Source organism: Lynx canadensis, chromosome D1 (genome assembly GCF_007474595.2).
Source record: "Lynx canadensis isolate LIC74 chromosome D1, mLynCan4.pri.v2, whole genome shotgun sequence".
NCBI lineage: Eukaryota > Metazoa > Chordata > Mammalia > Carnivora > Felidae > Lynx > Lynx canadensis.
The window spans coordinates 86,818,734-86,839,921 of NC_044312.2; the positions used below are offsets into that span (position 1 = coordinate 86,818,734).

General features: G+C 45.8%; 1 protein-coding gene across 1 annotated transcript in view; it reads right to left on the bottom strand.

Annotated features, from left to right (window-relative positions):
* Positions 1-17,543: 17,543 nt before the first annotated feature.
* The window catches only part of WT1 (WT1 transcription factor), a 49,743-nt gene continuing 46,098 nt past the window's right edge, over positions 17,544-21,188 (bottom strand). Inside the window, exon 9 of the mRNA XM_030333286.1 lies at positions 17,544-18,917. Within this exon, the coding sequence (XP_030189146.1) occupies positions 18,796-18,917 (122 nt within the window). The 3' untranslated portion in view covers positions 17,544-18,795. The remainder of the gene's footprint in view (positions 18,918-21,188) is intronic.

The window sequence follows — 21,188 nt, forward strand, 5'->3', positions numbered from 1 at the left end:
GTTGTTGGACTTCAAGACTGGAAAAATATTCAAAGAATGAAGGATTCTACCAAGTTTAAAGTTCTTTAAAACTAGACCGGACACACTTAAATATCTCCAGAATCAAAGAAATGCAAAATCCAGTCAAGTGAAGTAGCAGGCTAGGAGGTGTGCAGACTTCTTGAGTAGAGAGAATGTTTGGGAGTCCTGACTTGTATCCAAGGGAGACTGAGATACAGGATTGCAAATAAGGCTCAGTGGGTCTGATCAGTCTGGTGGACAGTTTTGTAGTCAGCATTCAGACTCCATCAACCCTGCCAAAGGTAACCCCCAAAATGTTTGGGACAATGAAATTGTTTCCTCACAGGGTAAATCTTCCTTTTTTTAAAAAAAAAAAAAAAAGCTTATTTATTTATTTGAGTGAGACAGAGACAGCACGAGTGGGGAAGGATCAGAGAGAGAGGAAGAGAGAATCCCAACCAGGCTCCATGCTGCCAGTGCAGAGCCTGATGTGGGGCTCTAATTCACAAAACTGTGAGATCATGACCTGAACTGAAATCAAGAGTTGACTGCTTAACCGACTGAGCCACCCAAGCACCCCAGTAAAAGCTTCTTTAATTCTGAAACCTGGGGGATTTTTTATACATAAGTGTAGAAATGCTAAGAGAATCAAACAAAAATACTAATGTTTTTGTGTTATAAGTACACGTTTGGTACTTTAAGTATAACATTTAAGAGAACTTGATCTATTAGAGTTGATGGTCGGTTTTGCAATTTTATTTTAAAGTGCAATGTGAATAGATCTTGCCAGTGCTTCTAATTCCTGTTAAAAAGAGATTATAGTGAGGGGCGCCTGGGTGGCGCAGTCGGTTAAGCGTCCGACTTCAGCCAGGTCACGATCTCGCGGTCCGTGAGTTCAAGCCCCGCGTCGGGCTCTGGGCTGATGGCTCGGAGCCTGGAGCCTGTTTCCGATTCTGTGTCTCCCTCTCTCTCTGCCCCTCCCCCGTTCATGCTGTGTGTCTCTCTCTGTCCCCCCAAAAATAAATAAATGTTGAAAAAAAAAATTTAAAAAGAGATTGTAGTGAAAGACATCCTTGTCCACTTTCCTTTTCAAGAAGAATCGCTTGGTTTTTCTATGTTAAAGATGCTTTGGCTTTTGCATTTAATTTCTCAAAAAGTTTTTATCATGGAAATTTTCAACACGCACAAAGGTAGAGAGAAAAGTATACTAAACTGTCATGGATTCAACACCCAACCTCAACAATTTTTAACATTTCTCCATTCTTGTTTTATTTACTGACCCTACTCCAAACATTCTTTTCTCTTCTTCCTCCTCAAGGCTGATGAGACCGACTCAAGTATTTTTTTTTCAACTGAGGTAAAATCAATGAGATGTATATATTTTTAAGTGAACAACTTGATAACGTTTAATAAATGTATACAACCAAGTAACCAAAACCCCAGTCAAGATATAGAACATTTCCATCACTCTAGAAAATTCTCTTATGCCCTCTTCCAGGTAATCCCCCCTTTCCATAGGCAACCGCTGTTCTGGTTCCTATTACTACCCAGTTATTTTGCCTTTTCTTGAACTTCATATAAAAGGAATCCTTAAGTGTTCTCTCTTTTGGTCTGGATTCTTTCATTCAAACTGCTTTTGAGATTCATCCAGATTGCTGCATTGATCAGTCATTCATTCCTTTTCATTGCTGAATAGTATTCCTTGTATGAATTTGCCACAATTTATTTATTCCTTTTCTTGTTGATGGACATTGAATTATTTCAAATTTAAACATCGTGATTAGAGGTGATATAAACATTCTTGTATAATTCTTATTGGTGATGAATGTTTTCATCTCTTTTGAGTAGATATTAAAAGGTGGAATTGTTGGGTAATAGGATAGGTGTATATTTGACTTTATAAGGAACTGCCAAAAAGCCTTCCAAAATGACTTTACCATTTTAAACACTAATAGCAACATATGAGAATTCAAGATGTTCCACAGTTGTTGAGATTAATTTGCATGTGTGTGTGTGTGTGTGTGTGTGTGTACGAATGTGTGTGAAGAAATCCTTCCTATCAAATTTCTAAGTTTGATCAAGGAAAATGATAGACTTTTTATTAAGGCATAAGATAACTATTATTTTTCCTGTTGAACAGGAAACTATTAATAGTTTCTAAAAATTACATTTTCCATTCCCAGAATAAACCTCATATTACCATAGTGGACAGTTCTTTTAATATGTGCTGTTTTATTCTAAACTGATACAATTTGCTACATAGCTTTTGCACCATTTCCATGTAAAATTAGTTTAAATTATTTGGTAGTAAGGGGAGCAGGGTCCAAAATGTGGAGCTGTGTCCTTGTCAGATTTAAGGATCAAAACCAAATTCAATTCATACACTAGCCCCAGATAACAGGTCCATCCCTGATGTTTTGGAAGAATTTGTGTAATAAAAGGATTATTTATGGTGTCATGTAAAGAGCAGTGACTTAGGATGCAAACAGAAAAGCTCCATAAGGCCACTCATCAGCCTTATGACCTGGCAAATTACTCCATCCGTCTATGCCTCAGCATCTCCCTCATAACAGAGCAAATGGATGGATAGAAGACAGATGCCTGGTGGATCCTGATGGCAAGACTGACGATGTGAGCAGAAATCGCAGGTATAGGTCAGGTGCAGTGTCTCCTGGCACATAGACTCGCCCGGCATTCGTCTTTGTACACTGTATTAAGTCTCCCATGATGGAGTGGCTTAAAACAACAGAAACTGATCTCACAGTTATAGGCGTTAGAAGTCTGAAATAAAGGTACCAGCAGGGTTGGGTCCTTCTTGGGGGCTCAGAGGGAGAATCTGTTCATGCCTCTCTCCTAGCTTTTGGTGGTTGCCAGCCATGCCTGACATCCTCTGGTTTGCCTTCACTGCAGTGTCTGTTCTGTCTTCACGTGGCATTCTCCCCTGTGTCTTTGTCTCTGTCTCTTTTCCTCTTCTTGTAAGGACACAAGTCCTATTGGATTAAGGACTCACCCTACTCCAGTATAACCTCATCTTAACAAATTACATCTGTAATGAAGCCATTTCCAAATAAAGTCACATTCTGCGATTCCGGGGAGGACATGACTTTTATTTGGGGGGAGGGCACACTATCCAAGCCAATGCACACACCTATATTGACACATCTTTGAAAACTCAGTTATAAAACATATGCCTCATTAGATGCATGCCCTTTTCAGACAGTGTGATGTACTCAAAAGACCTAGATTCCAGGCACTGTCCTGCCTTTAGCTGAATGACCTTGGGCCATCACCTTTCTGTGCCTCATCTGGAGAATGAAGTCAGAACAGGTGGTCTCTAAGGTCTTTTTTAATTTACCCATTGGCAACATTTGGGGACCCAATGAAGTCGTTTTCATGCAGGGAAATATGGGAATGAACCGTTAGGAAACCATGCCAGAGGCTGAGAAGTGGTATAATTGACACAAACAGGTGGCGCTGTTGAGGAGCACCTCAGCATCACTAAATCTTGGTGCATAGGGACCCGAAAAACAAATAATCCAGTGAAGAAATGGGCAGGAAACATGCATAGACACTTCTCTAAAGAAGACATCCGGATGGCCAACAGGCACATGAAAAGATGTTCAGCGTCACTCCTCATCAGGGAAATACAAATCAAAACCACACTCAGATATCACCTCACGCCAGTCAGAGTGGCCAAAATGAACAAATCAGGAGACTATAGATGCTGGAGAGGATGTGGAGAAACGGGAACCCTCTTGCACTGTTGGTGGGAATGCAAATTGGTGCAGCCACTCGGAAAACAGTGTGGAGGTTCCTCAAAAAATTAAAAATAGACCTACCCTATGACCCAGCAATAGCACTGCTAGGAATTTACCCAAGGGATACAGGAGTACTGATGCACAAGGGCACTTGTACCCCAATGTTTATAGCAGCACTCTCAACAATAGCCAAATTATGGAAAGAGCCTAAATGTCCATCAACTGATGAATGGATAAAGAAATTGTGGTTTGTATACACAATGGAGTACTACGTGGCAATGAGAAAGAATGAAATATGGCCCTTTGTAGCAACATGGATGGAACTGGAGAGTGTTATGTTAAGTGAAATAAGCCATACAGAGAAAGACAGATACCATATGGTTTCACTCTTATGTGGATTCTGAGAAACTTAACAGAAACCCATGGGGGAGGGGAAGGAAAAAAAAAAAGAGGTTAGAGTGGAAGAGAGCCAAAGCATAAGAGACTGTTAAAAACTGAGAACAAACTGAGGGTTGATGGGGGGTGGGAGGGAGGGGAGGGTGGGTGATGGGTATTGAGGAGGGCACCTTTTGGGATGAGCACTGGGTGTTGTATGGAAACCAACATGACAATAAGCTTCATATATTGAAAAAAAAATCTTGGTGGATAGGGGACAGGTGCAATCCTATTCCAGAGCATCCCAGGCTTCAGCTCCCCAGAAAGCATCTCTAAAGTTGTTACTTGCTAATTATCACCATTCAAAGCTTCTAGCCTGTGGGACTGCTTTCATCTGGGGGCTTTTTACAGGCTATTCAGGCTGTTCTTCTGAGCTGGTTTCTCATTAAATAATGGAGTTTATTACCACATAAGTTAAAGACCTTAGTACACATTTTGCAAAATGTGGATTGGTACCCCCTAGCAGGAATCCAGAGAACAGATTCTATTCACTAAAAGCTACAAGGCATTGTGATAAGGACCCTACATGGCCTCTTTCATTTAATCCCTCAAAAAACTCCTTGAACTCATGTGCCAGTTAATCAACTTATGGCCTCTCAGCTCTGAACTCACCCTTCAGTACATGCTTTACAATGATTGACTGGACTCTGAGCTTTTCTTCTTCATATTGAGCACTGTGTTAAGCTCTGTCAGTAGAGGGCAATGGAGAAACACTACAGGAGGAAGAAGTTTCTCTTCCCGGTTTTGGTCTGCTATTTGCTCCTGGTGCTCCATGCCTCCTCCCGTGTGTGAGACCGTCCGGTGGTGCTCTGCTGTACCCAGGGTGCCCAGTCCCTCAGCAACCTCACAGCCCTGCCACAGCCACCTCGCTGTGGCTTTCCTGATGCAAACACTTCAGGCCTCCCCTCGGGCTCCCTAACTCCCCTGTGCACCTGCCCACCAGCCTTGCCTTGTCTGCACCCTAGAGGATTGTTCCTCATGGCTTTCCCAACATGAACCCCACAAATCCTAGGCCAAGCGTCACCTGCCAATAAGCAGACTCCCAACACCCTATAACCCTTTGTCCACCCACCTGGGCTCACTCATACGTGGGATGCTTCCTCCTGCCTGGCCACTTTATACCAGCTCTGGGCCAAACAACCCAGCAAACTTCTCTGCCATCTGGTAGGCTACAACCTCCAACCAAGTCTGAACGCCAGCCTCAGGGAAGGTCTCCCCACCCCAAGTTTGTCCTTCCTTGGGTACCTTTTCTCAGCTCTGATGTACCTTTTAGAATTCTCTTCACATCTTTCTAGTTATTGACCTATCCGTGCCTCATACTTCTTTAGATGAAACCACCCCTGTTCAGATCGCTGTGCGGTTTCTGCCTCCTGGTTGGACCCAGACAGATATAGGCAAATACTACTATTATTTCCTTTTTAGAGATAGGAGAATGCACTGGGTGCAGGGGAAATGACTTCCTTAGGATCATATGAGGAGTGGGGCAGAGCTGAACGCAAACCCACACCCATTGGTTCCAAAGCCTTAAGCCTTTGATTTTCATCACTCTGCTGCACTAACTAGGAGTTGGCATAAAGACATCACATAGGACAGAGAAATGGGCTTGCCTCTCTCCTCACCCCTCCTTTCCCATGCTTTTATGTCCTGGGTGTTTCAGATTAAAACAAGGGCAAAAAATGCAAAAACAGGCCAGCTCCTAGAGGAAGGTTTTCAACAGTGAAGAATGTCAATAGTCCTCTAATGGCCAACATAAACATGCAGAAGAAAAAAGAAAAAGAAATCTACTTAAAAATCATTTTCACATATTTTACATATGCTTAATATTCTTCTCCAAATACATTTATTATGAGGCTGATATTTGATTTTTGCCAATTTCTCCAGCTTTGTCTTATCTGCTAAAATGCCTTATTTTCCTAAAGAGAGAGCTAAAATCCCAGTTTTGGGTCTTGCCGATATTTGCATTTGGCTCAAAGCAGCAAGATTTCTGGATGATGTATGTCCCATCAGCTCTCAGGGACTCTGGTCCCCACTGGGATTGTGCTCAGAGGCAACATGTAACAGCTTCCATATTCCTGGAAACGAGGCCCCCGCCTCCTCTCAGAGTTTCTCCCTTGGGGATCAAAGCAATGTGAGTCCTAATTAGTCTCAAAATAACAAACCCCGATATTAATGATCTTCCTTGAGGGTTGTTCTGGTCTTCCAGCTTTGGTAGGAAAAAAAATCCAGTGTGAGGATTAACCACTTCCTGCTGATGAGATGTGGTGGACTCTGAACTCCGAATTAGGATCCCTAGATTGGAGTCCTGGCTTTGCCACTCATTATGTGGCCCTTTGTCTCTTTGTAAATAAGAGAACTGGATTCAAAGCTTCCTGCCAGTTCTACAGTCCTTTGACCCCTAGACTCCCTTCAAGATTATTTAGCCATAGCAAGCAAAACGTTGACAGCTCTCCTCATTGAATGCCCACAGTGCACCTGGCAAATTGCTACACACCTTAAGTGTATTATCTCATTTGATTCTCCCTATAAACCTATGAGGTGAGCACTGTTGTTATCCATATTTTGTAGGTTCAGAGAGATTCAAGCGTGGAAGCAATAAAGCCACAGCCACAAGTCCTCTCCCAAGAAGGGTCACTGAGCTTTTCCTCACCTAATGAATACACTCCAAATAGGGTCCAGCTGAAGAATGTAGGGAGATCCATCATTGAGGTTTTTTTTTTTTAAGTCAGGATCAGACTCCACTAACCAAATGAGGATAAGGCAGTGGGTGGGAGTAGTCAGGAGTATAGTGAGAGCTGAAGCAGACGGAGAAAGGCCTTAAACATCAAAGCCAGGCCCCTTACACACATGGTCTAGTTGAGTTCTTACAGCAACCACATGAGGTGAGCTTGTCCCTCCCACGACACAGATGAGGAAAATGAGTTTCTGAGAAGTGAAGTGACATGTATACACTTACCACCACTGGCCACCAGCAAAGCTGTGATCTGAACATGTCTTGTTTGACTCCTTCCATCACACTACATTGAGACGATTGATTGTGGCCAGAGATTTAGGGGCCTGAGCAACCAGATACAGATTTATCAAGGCCAAGGCTGTGTCAACAATGAAATAACTGGTTGATTTAGTGAAAAGGAAGAAAAAACAATGTTTCTTTAAAAAGTCAGTCCTTTCCTGGCCGCCAGGGTGGCTCAGTGGGTTAAGCGTCCAACCTCAGCTCAGGTCATGATCTCACGGTTCGTGAGTTTGAGCTCCGCATCAGGCTCTGTGCTGACAGCTCAGAACCTGGAGCCTGCTTCAGATTTTGTGTCTCCCTCTCTCTCTCTGCCCCTCCCCCACTTGTGTTCTGTCTCTCTCTCTCTCTCAAAAATAAAGAAACATTAAAAAAATTTTTAAAAAGTCAGTCTTTTCTTGACAATGGTGCCCAGCCGAGATCTGCATCTGAGGCCCAGTCCCCCTGCAGGAGCTCTTTCTGAACAAGAAGGAGGAAATCAGGGCCTGTGACTGATCCCAGTGGGGCTGACTTTAGGTTGGGCCCCAACGAGGCTTTAGAGCAGGCATGTGGGAGGAGGTAGAAGGATATGGTGTGAGGCAGGCACCTGGCCTGCACAAACCAAGCCATCTTCAAAACAGAAAGAATCGGATTGTTGTTCTTCTTGTCTCTTGACCCCATCTTTGAAGACCAGATGCTTAAGAAGAACCACAGCAGGGCCTTCCTGGAAAAGGGGAATAACTGACTTTGAGTATGAAGACACGTTGTGCAGGCTCTCTTGGGATGTAACTATGCACGAGAGGAGCCTACAGGAAGTGGTATGGGCCCAACTGGCTCTCCAGAAAACAAACCAACAAAAGCAGTCGGTCCCGTTTTGTAGCACTTGCCAATGTCTATGGTATAAATACTCCCCATCCAAGCTACTCAGGTTTTAGCAACCGGCTTGCAAAATTCTAGCTATGTAATAACTGGCTCACAAGCGAGTGGAAGCCAGCCGCATGCACCACTGGTAATCAGATCTGAGGGCACGCCATCCTGGGAAAGCGGGAGTCTTTTTGAACAATGGCCTGGTTCCCTCCTTCCCCACTATGGCTTTAGGTACAGTAAGATATTTGCCATCCTTTTCATTCTTGCAGTCCCCTCTGAATGTTCTTCCCTCCTCTTCCTTCTCAGAAACTCCTATGCATCCTTCAAGACGAGGCTGAAAAACATTCTGACTATTATTCCCAAGCCCCTTTAAGCAAAGCTCATTCTTGATCTTTTGCCCAAGCTTGTACATCTGTTTAAGTTTCTGCCTGCCCCACGGGACTTCTGAGGCCCCAGGGGAGAAGGCCACGCTTGCTTCATCTCTGAACTGGGGGTCAGACACATAGAAGGCTCACAATATGTGTTTGCTAAATCAATAAAGTTATAAGCTTACCTCTGATTTCAAACTCAGCAGTGAATAACATCACTCCTTAACCTAGATTAAATGTCTGCATCTCCAGAAGACCCATGAAGGCAGTTCTAATGGTAGTCACTGGGTAACAGTGACTGGTAGTGGCCATTCTCCAGCTATGAGCAGTAACTGACCCCTGCAGGGGACAGAGCTCCTCTGGCCAATCCCAGTTCTGAAGGGAAGACCCAGACTGCTACAGTTTACCTTAAACATTTTGGTGATAAAAAAAAAAAGTGGGGGACTTTAAGGTTGGAAGTTGATCTTTCTCTTAAGTTCACCTCAAACCTATAAGCCTTCTATAAGGATCCACTGCAAGCAAGAAGAGAGTCCTTCAGGGTGTCCCCTCAGGACTGCCATGAAAACCCAAGCATCAGAGGGGAGGGCTATCTCAGACCGACTATCTCAAACTGGGAACTTCCAACCTGCAAGAAGAAAGTAGAAGGAAAGAATAGACAGGGAGAGAGTGATATAGAAAGGAAGGAGAACAACAGTGACAAGAGAGGACGCCTGGATGGCTCAGTCGGTTAAGCGGCCAACTCTTGATTTTGGCTCAGGTCATGATATCACAGTTCGTGGGTTCGAGTCCTGCGTCAGGCTCTGTGCTGACAGCAAGGAGCCTGCTTGGGATTCTCTCTCCTTCTCTCTCTCTGTCCCTCCCTTGCACATGCACTCTTTCTCTCTCTCTTAAAATAAATAATATTTAAAAAACAACAACAGTGACAGGAGAGAGTAGCATCATTCTCTCCATGAACAGGTGATAAAAGTGGGTAACAGCAATGATAAAATTAAGAAAATAAAAACACTGCTCTGAAGATTTATAGACCAGCTAACACAGGGCTAACTTGGCAATAATTCGGGCTGATAATGTTGCAGCAGCCACATAAACATCCCATCCACTTCAATGCTTCCGTGTACCTTATGATGACTCTGGTTTGTTGACACCACATGGTCCCCATGACCCCGGGCACCAGGAGTGGTGGCTAACTCAGGAGACAGGTTGTGCAGGGTTGACGCTGATGAGGAAGTTTTTCAGAAAGACAAGCTACCCTTGACTGGATACAGATGGCCCGGTGAAAAATGAAATCTGCCAGCAGAGGCTGCCTTTATCAGCTAGAGAGGTTCAGCAGGGACGGGACTTCCCCATCCCTGGCTCGCCTGAGCGAGCCTCCGGTTTCAGCACCACATCACAGACTGTCCTAATGAGTTCTTCTGACGGGTGGGAGCCTACACATATCTGCTTCTAGGAGTGCATCCTGGCAGTCCGGGGCATGGTACCGAACTCGCCTGGTGTTTGCATTCCGTCTCCTGGAATCGGTAAGGAATGCCTGCAAGCAGGAAAAGGCCTGCGACTCACCAGGACTGAATGCCCTGCCTATACCGGGCCATCTTGCCATTATCCTGGTCGCCTCGTTAACTTTCAGCTTGGAGACAGTGCCCAGGAAAGGCCAAGCGGTTCCCCAGGGCATGCTAACCCAGATACCCGATACCCAGTGGGTATCCACAGTGTCAAAGACAAAACAACAAGAGCAAGTGTTGCTGTTTATTAACTCCCCACGATGTGCCAAGCACCGCACCAGGCGCTTTGCCCCATTTAACCCATACACCTGTTCTACGAGGTCAGTGTTATAGTCCCACCTTACAGATGAGCAAGATGAGGGTCAAGTCAACCAGTCCAGAGTCACAGGGCTGGTAAGTGGCAGATCTGGGGAATGAAACCGAGTTCCATCTATTCATAGAGACTGTGATCCTAAAAGGACAAGTGTGGAGGAAAGTAGGCAAAGTGAAATGAAGTTTCTGGTGACTGGGGCAGCAGATGGTCAGATAAACCAGCAAAGGTTTCTGTTTCATCCAGGTTTGGTGGCATCATGCAGATGACCATAATTGGAGAGACGAATCTACTATTATGGATTAAACACACACACGCCATAAATTCATCTCGGAACCCAGCACCAGAAGTTTTTAATCACTGCTGCTTTGGGTCAGTGGAGCCACCGTTCTGCTCGTTTGGGGCGCCTCGCCAAGCCATGCAGCCAGCAACTTAACTCAGGAGGCAAGGTATCTGCTAACGGGCCTGCAAACTGAGACCTGAGACCTGAGACCTCCTGACTCCCAAACCGGCCTGCCAACCGGGACCCGTGGAATTCCCAGTTTCCTGACACCGTCCCCCCGCAGGCACACTCCCAGGGAAAAAGCTGCACCTGTGCCAAGTCTTCTGAATGCTTTTTCCCTCTCGTCTGGGAAGTTGGACCAGCAGGAGGCACTCTGATGGGTTCAGAGACAACCTTTACAAGAAGGAGGCCGCAGGACACCCGGTGAGGGTGGGTTCCCGCCACTCCCACCTGACAACACCCTCCTCTCTGAGGTGACTGACAGGCGGGGAAGTGACCTTGTATCCCCAGTCCCTTCAACCTACTGACTTGGGCAGGCCAAAGGAGGAAGATGGAGACAACTGTGTGACAAGAGGAGTTTGGCCAGCTTCGCCCAGTGCAACCCACCTCCTTCTGTGCCATGGGGCAGGACCCTGGCCCACCGGCAGGGGGCGGAGGGGTACCCAGAGCCTGTTTGAGGCAGAGCCAGAGACCTGGCTGCCCTTGACCGAGGGTACGTGGGCTAAGCATCCCCTTCCATCTTCTGGACAAGCCCTGGAGGTGAACAATTTTGTTATGAGTGGACGCTCTGAGGTTAAGAAGGTGTTTGCTGTCTCACGGGTGTGATGGCAGGGCCTGTGCTCTTAGCGGCTATGTCACATGGCTGGGAGGTTCCTGCCTCCTGGAGGACGTGCTCACCCCATGGCCTGCTTCGACAGTCCTCATCCTTTGCTCCGGGCTTTTCTAGGCTGCTCTCGTCAGAGGGGAACGGAGGAGGGACTGGCCAGTGGCTGGATCAGCAAACAGAACCACGGTGTTGCCACTAGTGTTGGAGGTTGGAATGGGGGAATCTTTCAAAATTCACATTTCTTCAGCTGCTTCCCCTGGGGCCTGGGGGTCCCTGTCTAAAAGTGGTGGCAGCTTGTCTCCAGAGGGCAGCATCACAACACACGTTGTGTTACCCACCCACTGAATTCAAAGGCATCTTTATCAAGAAGTCTCGGAGAAGAGGTAAATCCTGCTTCACTCAGCCTACCGATGGGATGCAGGCAGATGCTGACCCATGCGGTCCCACGTGGTTATCTTCCCCCATGAGATCTCCGTAAGCTCTGACCAGGGATCGCCATGCCTTCCTCCTCTGCTAAAGGAACAGTTTGCGAGGGTGGGGGCTGGAAGTAAAGCTGTGCCCAAATTGAGTGATAAAGGCCACTGACATGGGTCATTGTATTTTTAGACCTCAGAAAAATTGGGACAGGAGACATCTGTGACAGGCTCCCTGGCCCTCTTCACTTGGAGAGTAGGACCCAACGACATCTTAGAAAAATGGAGGCTGCCTGATGCTGAGACCAGGGGAGAGTCCTCTCTGTGGGACACATCCCCAAGATTCCCCCTCACCCACAATCACAAGACGCGACAGCTTCCTCCTCAGCCTGTTCCCTCTGACATGCAGCTCCTTGGGAAAGCAGGATGCTGCTTTTTAAAAGTACTCATTGACCTTGAACTTTAAAATGTATTTCTCAATTTTCCCCTTTTATCACTGTCCGGCTAGCATTATGCTATGTCATTTCTTAAGTTCCGGTATTTAATATAAAATACTGAATGAAAACATATTTTACAAAACAGCTCTACAATCGGATATGTGGGGAGAGAACACTTTGCCAATCGTTCCTAGCCTTTCTCTGGGCACTAGACAAACATTCCCAGTATCCAAACCAACAAGCAGGCAAGGTATTGCTGTTGTTCCTCCGGTTTGTGGGGCCAACAGGCCCTGAGACAGGAGAATAAATATGGTACAATGCAGGCGTTAAGAGTCAGAGTTGGGGGGGACTGGGTGGTTCAGTTGGTTAAGCGTCCAACTTTGGCTCAGGTCATGATCTCACGGTTTGTTCGAGCCCCACGTTGGGCTCTGTGCTAACAGCTCAGAGCCTGGAGCCTGCTTCGGATTCTGTGTCTTTCTCTCTGCCCCTCCTCCGCTAATGCTCTCTCTCTCTCTCTCTCTCTCTCCCTCTCTCTCAAAAATGAATAAACATTAAAAAAAAAAAAGAATCAGAATTGGGGGCGCCTGGGTGGCTCAGTCGGTTAAGCGTACAACTCTTGGTTTCAGCTCAGGTCATGATCTCATGGTTCAGGAGTTCCAGCCCTGCATCAGGCTCTGTGCTGACAGTGCATAGCCTGCTTGGGATTCTGTCTCCTCTCTCTGCCCCTTCCCTGCTCACTCTCTCTCACTCTCTCTCTCTAATGTTTCTAAACATTAGGAAAAAAATAACTTTTTTTAAAAAGAGAGAGTTGGGTTAGAATCTCAACTCTGCCATATACAAGGTGTATGACCCCCAGTAACATACTTTCTAGAACCTCAGGTTCTTCATCTGTAAAATGGGAACATTCTCAATAGGAAAATGTGGACTAGTCCATGCACAAAGGTCCAATAAATGGCATACATTATTAGCACTTGCATGTTAGCACATGAGCATCTCCCATGTGGGAGAGCCCGGGTGTGTGTTAACAGAGCTGGCGTAGGTTCACATGGGGGTCAGGCCCTGTCAGACAGAAGTCCCTTCTTCCCGTCAGACCTCCCTGACATCCGCACTTCATTCCTCATCTGTCTCATCTTTCTTCCCAGAGTTTTCTGCCTCCCTCTTTCCATCTCTCCTTCTTCTTTCTCCTGGAGTCCAGCTGCCTCCTCAGTGGCCCTCAGAAGCCCTGCCTTGTCAGGCAATCCTTCTTACCCAGTGTCAACATCACCAATGCTCCTGGGACGCTTCGAGGGGAAAAGCCTCTTGTTTCAACCAACCCACCCTCTGCATTTATCTCAGCCCCATCTCCCCCGGAACAGCCTTCAGTCTCCCCTGCTCCACAAAAATATCTTGTTATCTCTTAAACTTGCATTTGCTAATTTCGTCTGCCTTAGTTGCTTCCATCAGCAATCTCTCGGTCTGAGACTTCCACTCATACCTGGATGAGTTTCAGTCTGACACAAAAGGCACCGACTCTCCAGAGTCTTAGGTTTTCAGCAGTGTGTTCTCTTCTATTCCTGAAAACCAACCTTTTCCAGGACCTGACTACACTGGCTGGGCTGTCTGCTGGCTGGGCTGGTGGGTTTTTACCCCCTTCCTGTGCTGTCTGGCTCTCTCATTCCTTCTCAAGGCCAGTTCAAGAACTAACAGAATCAGGGGGTTGCTTGAAAAATGGAGAAAAGCCCAGAGGCCTCCACTAAAGCAGCTACTTTCTCAGTGCAAGAAATCAGACCAGGTGTGCTCTTCATCATCATAATCATTTAAATGTATTTATTAAGCTTTTTGGGGCGCCTGGGTGGCTCAGTCGGTTGAGCGTCCGGCTTCGGCTCAGGGCATGATCTCTTGGTTTGTGAGTTTGAGCCCCGCACAGGGTTCTGTGCTGATAGCTCAGAGCCTGGAGCCTGCTTTGGATTCTGTGTCTCCCTCTCTCTCTGCCCCTCCCCCACTCATGCTCTGTCTCTCTGTCAAAAATAAATAAACATTAAAAAAATGTATTTATTAAGCTTTATACAGACTTCAATCACACAATATATAAAATACTCTTTAGAAGCAAAGACCTAAATGAAAAGTACCAACACCTTTATATTTTCTTAGGGATTTGTCTGCTTTACTGGAGAATCTTACTTTCCTTTATGCACTTACCTGTGAGAAATTCTTTTTCTTAATGTTTATTTCTTTTTGGCGCGGGGTGGGGGAGGGGCAGAGAGATTGGGAGACAGAGAAGCTGAAGCAGGCTCCACAGTGCCAGACCAGAGCCGGTTGCGGGGCTCAAACTCATGAACCCGTAAGATCATGACCTGAACCGCAGTTGGACACCTAACCAACTGAGCCACCCAGGCGCCCCTACCTGTGAGAAATTCTTAGAAGCCACCCCGTCTGCTGCGAAGCTTTGAAGAAAAACGCCCCCAGTTGAGAACCACTGTTCCCCTCACACACACACCTCTCCCTGACACACCTATTGGTCCAAGACCAGAAGTGCAAATGTCCTGCAGGGAAGATAGGGTTCTAGAAGCCACTGCCTTTGCTTGTTGGTACCCAAGATGCTAAACAAGCAGTTCCTGGTAGGAGCAGGACATGGGGAATTCCTGCCTGCCAGCGAGGCTGGCCTCTCCAAAGCCACAGAATTCCAGTTTACAAGTGTCAGGGAGGTTGAGGCCTGCTGACGGGATGGGGACTGAGCAAAGTACAAGGGCTGGATGTGCAGGTGTGACCACAGGGCACACGTCACCTCGCTGAGGGTGGCCTCCCTGCTTGTGGGAGGCCATCAACAGAAGATGGGGAGACTGTGTTGGAAAACAAGCTCCTCCGTGAACGGATTCACCAGGGCTAACACATGCAGTTCTTCTGGCCACGTTCAGGATGAACGCCCCCGCCCTCAGCCCCATGGGCCACCGCAGCACAGCCCTGGGCCATCTTCCCTGCTTGCTCTCTCAGGGCTGTAAAGGCTCAGTGTGGTCCCACGACTGGCAGGTGCAAATCTCATCAGTCACCGTTCAGCAAGTATTCATGGAGCCCACTCTTTAGGTCCTTGCTACATAAAGGGCGGCCCACAGCCCAGCTGGGAGCTTGGGAGAAATGAAGACTCTCAGGCCCTCAGATTCCTTCCAAATCTCAGCGTTCCCTTTAGCAACTCTGCAGGTAACATGTGTGGTCACTTAAGGCTGCGAAGGCCTTTATTAAGTAACATGGAAGGGGAGATTTTTTCCTCCAGAAGTTCACACTCTGGGAAGATAGGATTTATAGATAGGAAACAATGCAGCAGAGTGCAAGTCAACATCATCAAGCGTGATTTGGTGGACATAAAACATCAAGTCCTGCCTCAGCCACTTGCTGTCACCAAGCCTCAGCTTCCTCGCCCGTTAAGTGGCAATAATACTTGCCCCGTCTACCTTACAGATTGTCCCAGGTGGGAAAGTGCTACACCCACATAAGGTACTATTTAATGTTCCATTCTTAGAATGCTACACAAGTTCAGAGATGAGAGCGCTAAAGATGTCTGGAACAGTCTGGGAAGATCTGGCAAAGAGGAAGGGGGCCTTTAAGACACTGAACCACATACTGAACTAGACACTACAGTAACGCAAGATGGAAAAATGCACGTTGTGACAAGTGCACCTAACAGAGCCTCTAGCCGGAGCCACAGAGAGCTCCCACTGACCAACTTTCACCAGCTTTCATCCTCAGTTGACTGACGGTCAACTCCATGGCTCTCAGAAGCACAAAGTCAGGGCCACCCAGTGCTTTGCAAAAGACACAAAGCTAGATGTCTCTGTGGGGATGCTGGCAAGAGCCCTATTGCTGCAAATCTTAACCCTGGTTGGGAGTCTATGAAAATGGATTCGTCATTTTGCAGAGCTGTGAAGATGGCTGGATAGTGTGAGAGGACGGCCTGGGTAGGGGGAGGTAAAGGAAATTAGCAGGTGAGTGCTTGGGTAATAGTTTTCCTAGGTAATGCTTATTAAGACTTTGCTATATTGTAGATGTTTTCTTTTCTTTCTGTTTTTTAAAAAAATATTTATTTATTTATTTTGAGAGAGTGTAAGCACACAAGTGGGGTAGGGGCAGAGAGAGGAGAGAGAGAATCCCAAGAAGGCTCCACACTGTCGGTACAGAGCCCAACTTGGGGCTCAGTCTCACACACTGTGAAATCATGACCTGAGCCAAAATCAAGAGTCGGATGCCCAACCCAATGAGACACCCAGGTGCCCCTCTTCTACTTTTTTAAATTTCATCTTCACAACAATCCTATCAGGCAGGGGAATCTTTTGCCCCCATCTTACAGATGAGGAAAGCTTTCCCAGCTTTCCAAAGCCCATGACCTTAACTGCAAGCTAAACCACTAGGGCAGTGTGAGAATCTCTGGTCTTCCTCCTGCAGTTGAAACAATGTGGCTTTGCTTTTGTTGTGAAACCTGGCTCGCTCTGACTTGCTGACGTTTGCCATGCTTGTCCTGAGCTTCTCCAGAGAAATGCTGTCTTCTGGCAGGAAAAGATAAAAACGGCTGATACAAATGAGTCACCATACTCGCTATAATTAACAGTGATGCAAGAGCCAGATGCAAACGTAGAGCGGCCTCAGGACCTGACTTTTAGGCGGCCCAAGCTTTGAGCTGCTGAAAAGTCTTCATGGCTGAGCTGCTGTCTGCTCAAGATACATTTTAAATGAAGAAATGAAACCTGGATGCATGCAAACTCCAAGCTAATGGAGCTGAGAGGGGCAGCGCCAAATTAATCTCCTTATTTACAACTGAAAAACCGTACACTAGAACCAGAAAGGGAGTTTATAGATAATGTATAATGTATAATGTGCTTTTACACTTGGCTGCCCTGGAAAGTCTAAGCAGTTTTCAACCTGCTGAGCTAATTTATGGCAACTACAGCTGGAAACTCCGTTGTGCTAGGTAGGTGTCCAACCTATAGCCTCCTGGTTGCAGTATATACCAGAAAGTCCTGGAAAATTCTGGAAAGTGAACTTTCCAGAAAAGTCCAGTTATCAGTAGCATCCCTCTTCTCTTTTGCTGACTTGGAATAAAAAGTGATATAATAATAGCCTGATTAAAATAAACCCTCAAACACACTTCCGACCATGCCATCCACAAACCTATCTGACTGCAGCTTGAGCATGATCACTTTATGGTGCTGGCTGCTTCCAGAATGGATAATTGCCTCCTGAGGTTTGACAGAGAGAAACAGATAATAGTTAGGACCAGGATAGACTACACTAGTGCTCGTGATTGTCCATGTCAGTAGCATCTTCTTACCTGTTTAAGACTGTCTCAACTGTCCTTAAGATTTGAACACAATACAGCCGATACAATCTTGCCACTTTCCTTTCGAATAGACTTTAATTAATTGAGAGCGAAGTGAAAAATGCAGGTTACATTTTTAGTGTTATCATTGATACGTTGTAAGATCAACACCAAAACAGTGATGCATCTAACATTTATACATTTCCTAACTTCAGTTGTCAAAGAGCAAATCATTATCAGTATTTTTATTTACACAATAAGTTCAAGCAACAGTAAATAACAAACACCCTCGTTTGCACACACACACACACGCACACATACACACACCCAACCACCTTTAAACAATGGATTTCCTCACACCAGTCTCATTTTTTTCACATACACTGGTAGACTCAAAGTTATCAGTGGAGATCCCGGACCAGCCCTATTTTCTTTCAGAGTCACTTTAATTTTTACAACTTGAAGCCACATAACCAACGTGGTCGGTACACTCAAAGGACACCCCAAATGATAATAATGAATTCCACTTTTTTTGTGTGAGGAAATATGTACATCTCTGAAGATGCATAGGATTACCGCGCAAAAAAGTCAAAAATAAACAAAACCAAAATCTCAGATCTTCAAGCACAGTCTCTTAATAGCATTGTGCTAATGTTAACATTGTATTAACTGAACGGAAAAATTCTTTTAGGTTTCTCTACAGAGGTACTGGTTAGTTCGGATTCTTTTTTTCAGCTGCTTGAAACACACGAAATTTTTAAAGTTGCATGGTAGTCCTACATCCTGCCTTCCAGGTTAGCGGCCTGCCTAACCTCCGGAATGTCGGACAGGACTCACCCCCGGTGCCTTGCTCTCTGATTTATTTCTTGCTGTTAGTAAATGGAAACCATGACAAAGTTTACATTAGCAGACACATACACATGCCCTGGCCTATAAATATTCTATGATGGAAAATGGTACAATGACTCCATTCCTAGTGAAAAGAGCGTAAAAGGAGAAGAAGAGGGCGGGGGGACATTATCAACAATGGCTCTTCTTACAGTGAAAATCCAGACCAAATGGCAGAGATGGGCTTTTAACTAACTGGACATTGTTAGCCACTTCTCCAGGGCCTACGAGCTGACTAAAAGCAGGCAAAGCAGAGCCCAACTCCTCCGGGCAAACCTGGTAGGATCCAGTGGTACAGGCATCTTGTCTTGGAAGCTGGATGAAGATCACCTGCCATTTCCTTCTTAGAGAGTTGAGTGTGGAGGAACTTTAAAGTCAGATTGGAAAGCAGTTCACACACTGTCCTGCCTGGGCCACAGAACTGTCCCCGGGTGGGACCCCTCAAAGCGCCAGCTGGAGTTTGGTCATGTTTCTCTGGTGCATGTTGTGATGGCGGACTAGTTCGTCTGACCGGGCAAACTTTTTCTGACAACTGGGCCACCGACAGCTGAAGGGCTTTTCACCTGTTGACACAATTGCCAGTCAGAGACACTTGCAGCGGAGAGACTGGGCACAAGTTCAACTATCAAAGGCCCGAGTTAAATTATCCCAAGACACCCACTCCCGATTCCCTCTAGCTCTTTCCCTAGGCTAACAAATCGGGCTCATTTCATAGGCAGCCTTGAAACGGCAGCACCTCTGGGCCATTAAGGATTAAAAAAACTGTAAAAATTATAAAATATTATTCAGTCAGAAGACTGGGGAAATGGCAGAGAAGGAATGAGTCTTGTTAATGAAAGTGTCTGGGCAATTCATATGTCATCAAGGGGGAGAAACATTTGTTTCGGCCTCTGCTATTAGGCCATTTTGGGAATTGTGTAAATGCTTCCCCTCCACTGCCTCTTCAGGGAATTGAGCTCATCTGGGCTGCAGGGGCTCAGGATCATTACTCTGGATACTAACGGATCGATTGCCATCCAATAACAGAGCTATGACTGTAACTTTACTGTGTCTGTCTGTGTAGATATTCTGAATGGGCTGGATATTTTAAAATAAATCCCTGACACCAGTTTGCAGGATATTTGCTTCTTTAACATTAAAGTGTTACTCAGAGTATAATCCCTATCATAGTTTTAAGATTCTTAACAAGATTGCCAAAAGATTGAGACTTTTCCATCTAAGGAGCTCTCAGAAGTTCCTTCCAAGCTTCATTCTGGATAGGGAGGATAATGAGGGCCTTAAATTAAATATGCCCAGCCTTGTGCTAGGCATCATCTATATACATTATTTCATGTATTCCTTGCAACAGCCCTGTAACAGAAGCATCGGTATCCCCACTCTAGATATGAAGCTGGACATCTGGTGAGGGCAGACCCAAGCAGGACTTAAATCCAGGTCTGTCTATTCCAAGGTTCATGCACTTTGCAGTATCCCACCTCCCAGACCTGGCCATAATGGAAATAGAGCTGTGGCTTTATCCTAAGTAAAAATACTACAGGAGCCTATCTCTGGTCCACTAGGGAGATCTTTCCAGTTTGCCTCTCCTATGAGAACTATTGTTTGGGACAAGCACCAAGAAACGTCCCAGGGGAGGCACTGTCCCAGCGTCAGGACTGGGGGCTGATCAAATACAGGGTGAAACAGTCTGCCAGAGACACAGGTCATTTTGCACACATGCAGATATGCACAGGGTTCAGTGGATGGAATGGGGAAGTGGGGCAGAAGGGGCAGGGTACAAGGGACGATAAGTTTCTCACCAAATTATGAGCTTGGACTAAAAGAAGCAATACCAAAGGCACCTGAGTAGGGCAAAATTTATGCCCACCCCACCAACTCGGGGGCACAGATGCCTTGATTCTGTAAATGCAGCCTATTTGGGCTGAGAATCTGGGACTCATGATCTCACGTTTTCCTTCGCCTCCCACTCACTGTTCCTCTGCTCTTCCTGATCTAGCTCCTGCCCCTCCACCCGACCTCCAGCCAGACTGTCAAAGGTTATCTCCTAATAGACACATCCCAACCCTTTCTCTTGTTGGTCAGCTACGCTCCTCAGTCTCTCAATGCCATTCAGCTTTGCTGACATTGACTCTCTTCCTGATTTCTATATTCCCTGGGCTGTGAGATGAACCCATGCTCTTTCTCCAACAAAGAAGGCTGTGGGATATTGTGGGACTGGGAGCAAACAGAATTGGGTTTGCTACTTACTAGCTTTGGGACTGTAAATAAGTCATTTCATGACTATGTGCCTCAGTCTCCTGATCTGGAAAATGGGGATAAAACATGCCTACCCTCCTCTTCTTACAAGGGTGTTGCAAAAATACAGTGAGATAACCCTAAGCCTTGGCCCTCCTCCCAAAGTTAGAAAATACATAACAAAGATGGAGCTATTTTCATTATGAATCACACCAGTCTTGTGGAAAAGCAAAAACTTCCAGCAGCCAGGGAATAAATGTCTTATTCCCCTCTCTATACCAGTAGAAAGGAAATAGTAGCCATATGCTGATACAAGTCTGGCAGAAACCATGACTGCTCCTGGGACATTAACTTTTAGCACAGCAAGGATTCAGGTCTCTGAAAATTGTGTCATGAAATGTGAGCTCTCCAAAGAATAAATATCTGGCTTGGAAGAATTTCTGCTGTTTTTCTGTAAAGTTGATTATGCTATCAAACTGAGTAATGCAATGTGATGTGACAGAAAACTGGGCTACTTCAACTCTTCCTTTTGTTCTGGACGCTCAGTAATAAGTTCTTTTCACATCTCCCTTTTGCTAGTAGTTCCCACCCCACCTCTTCTG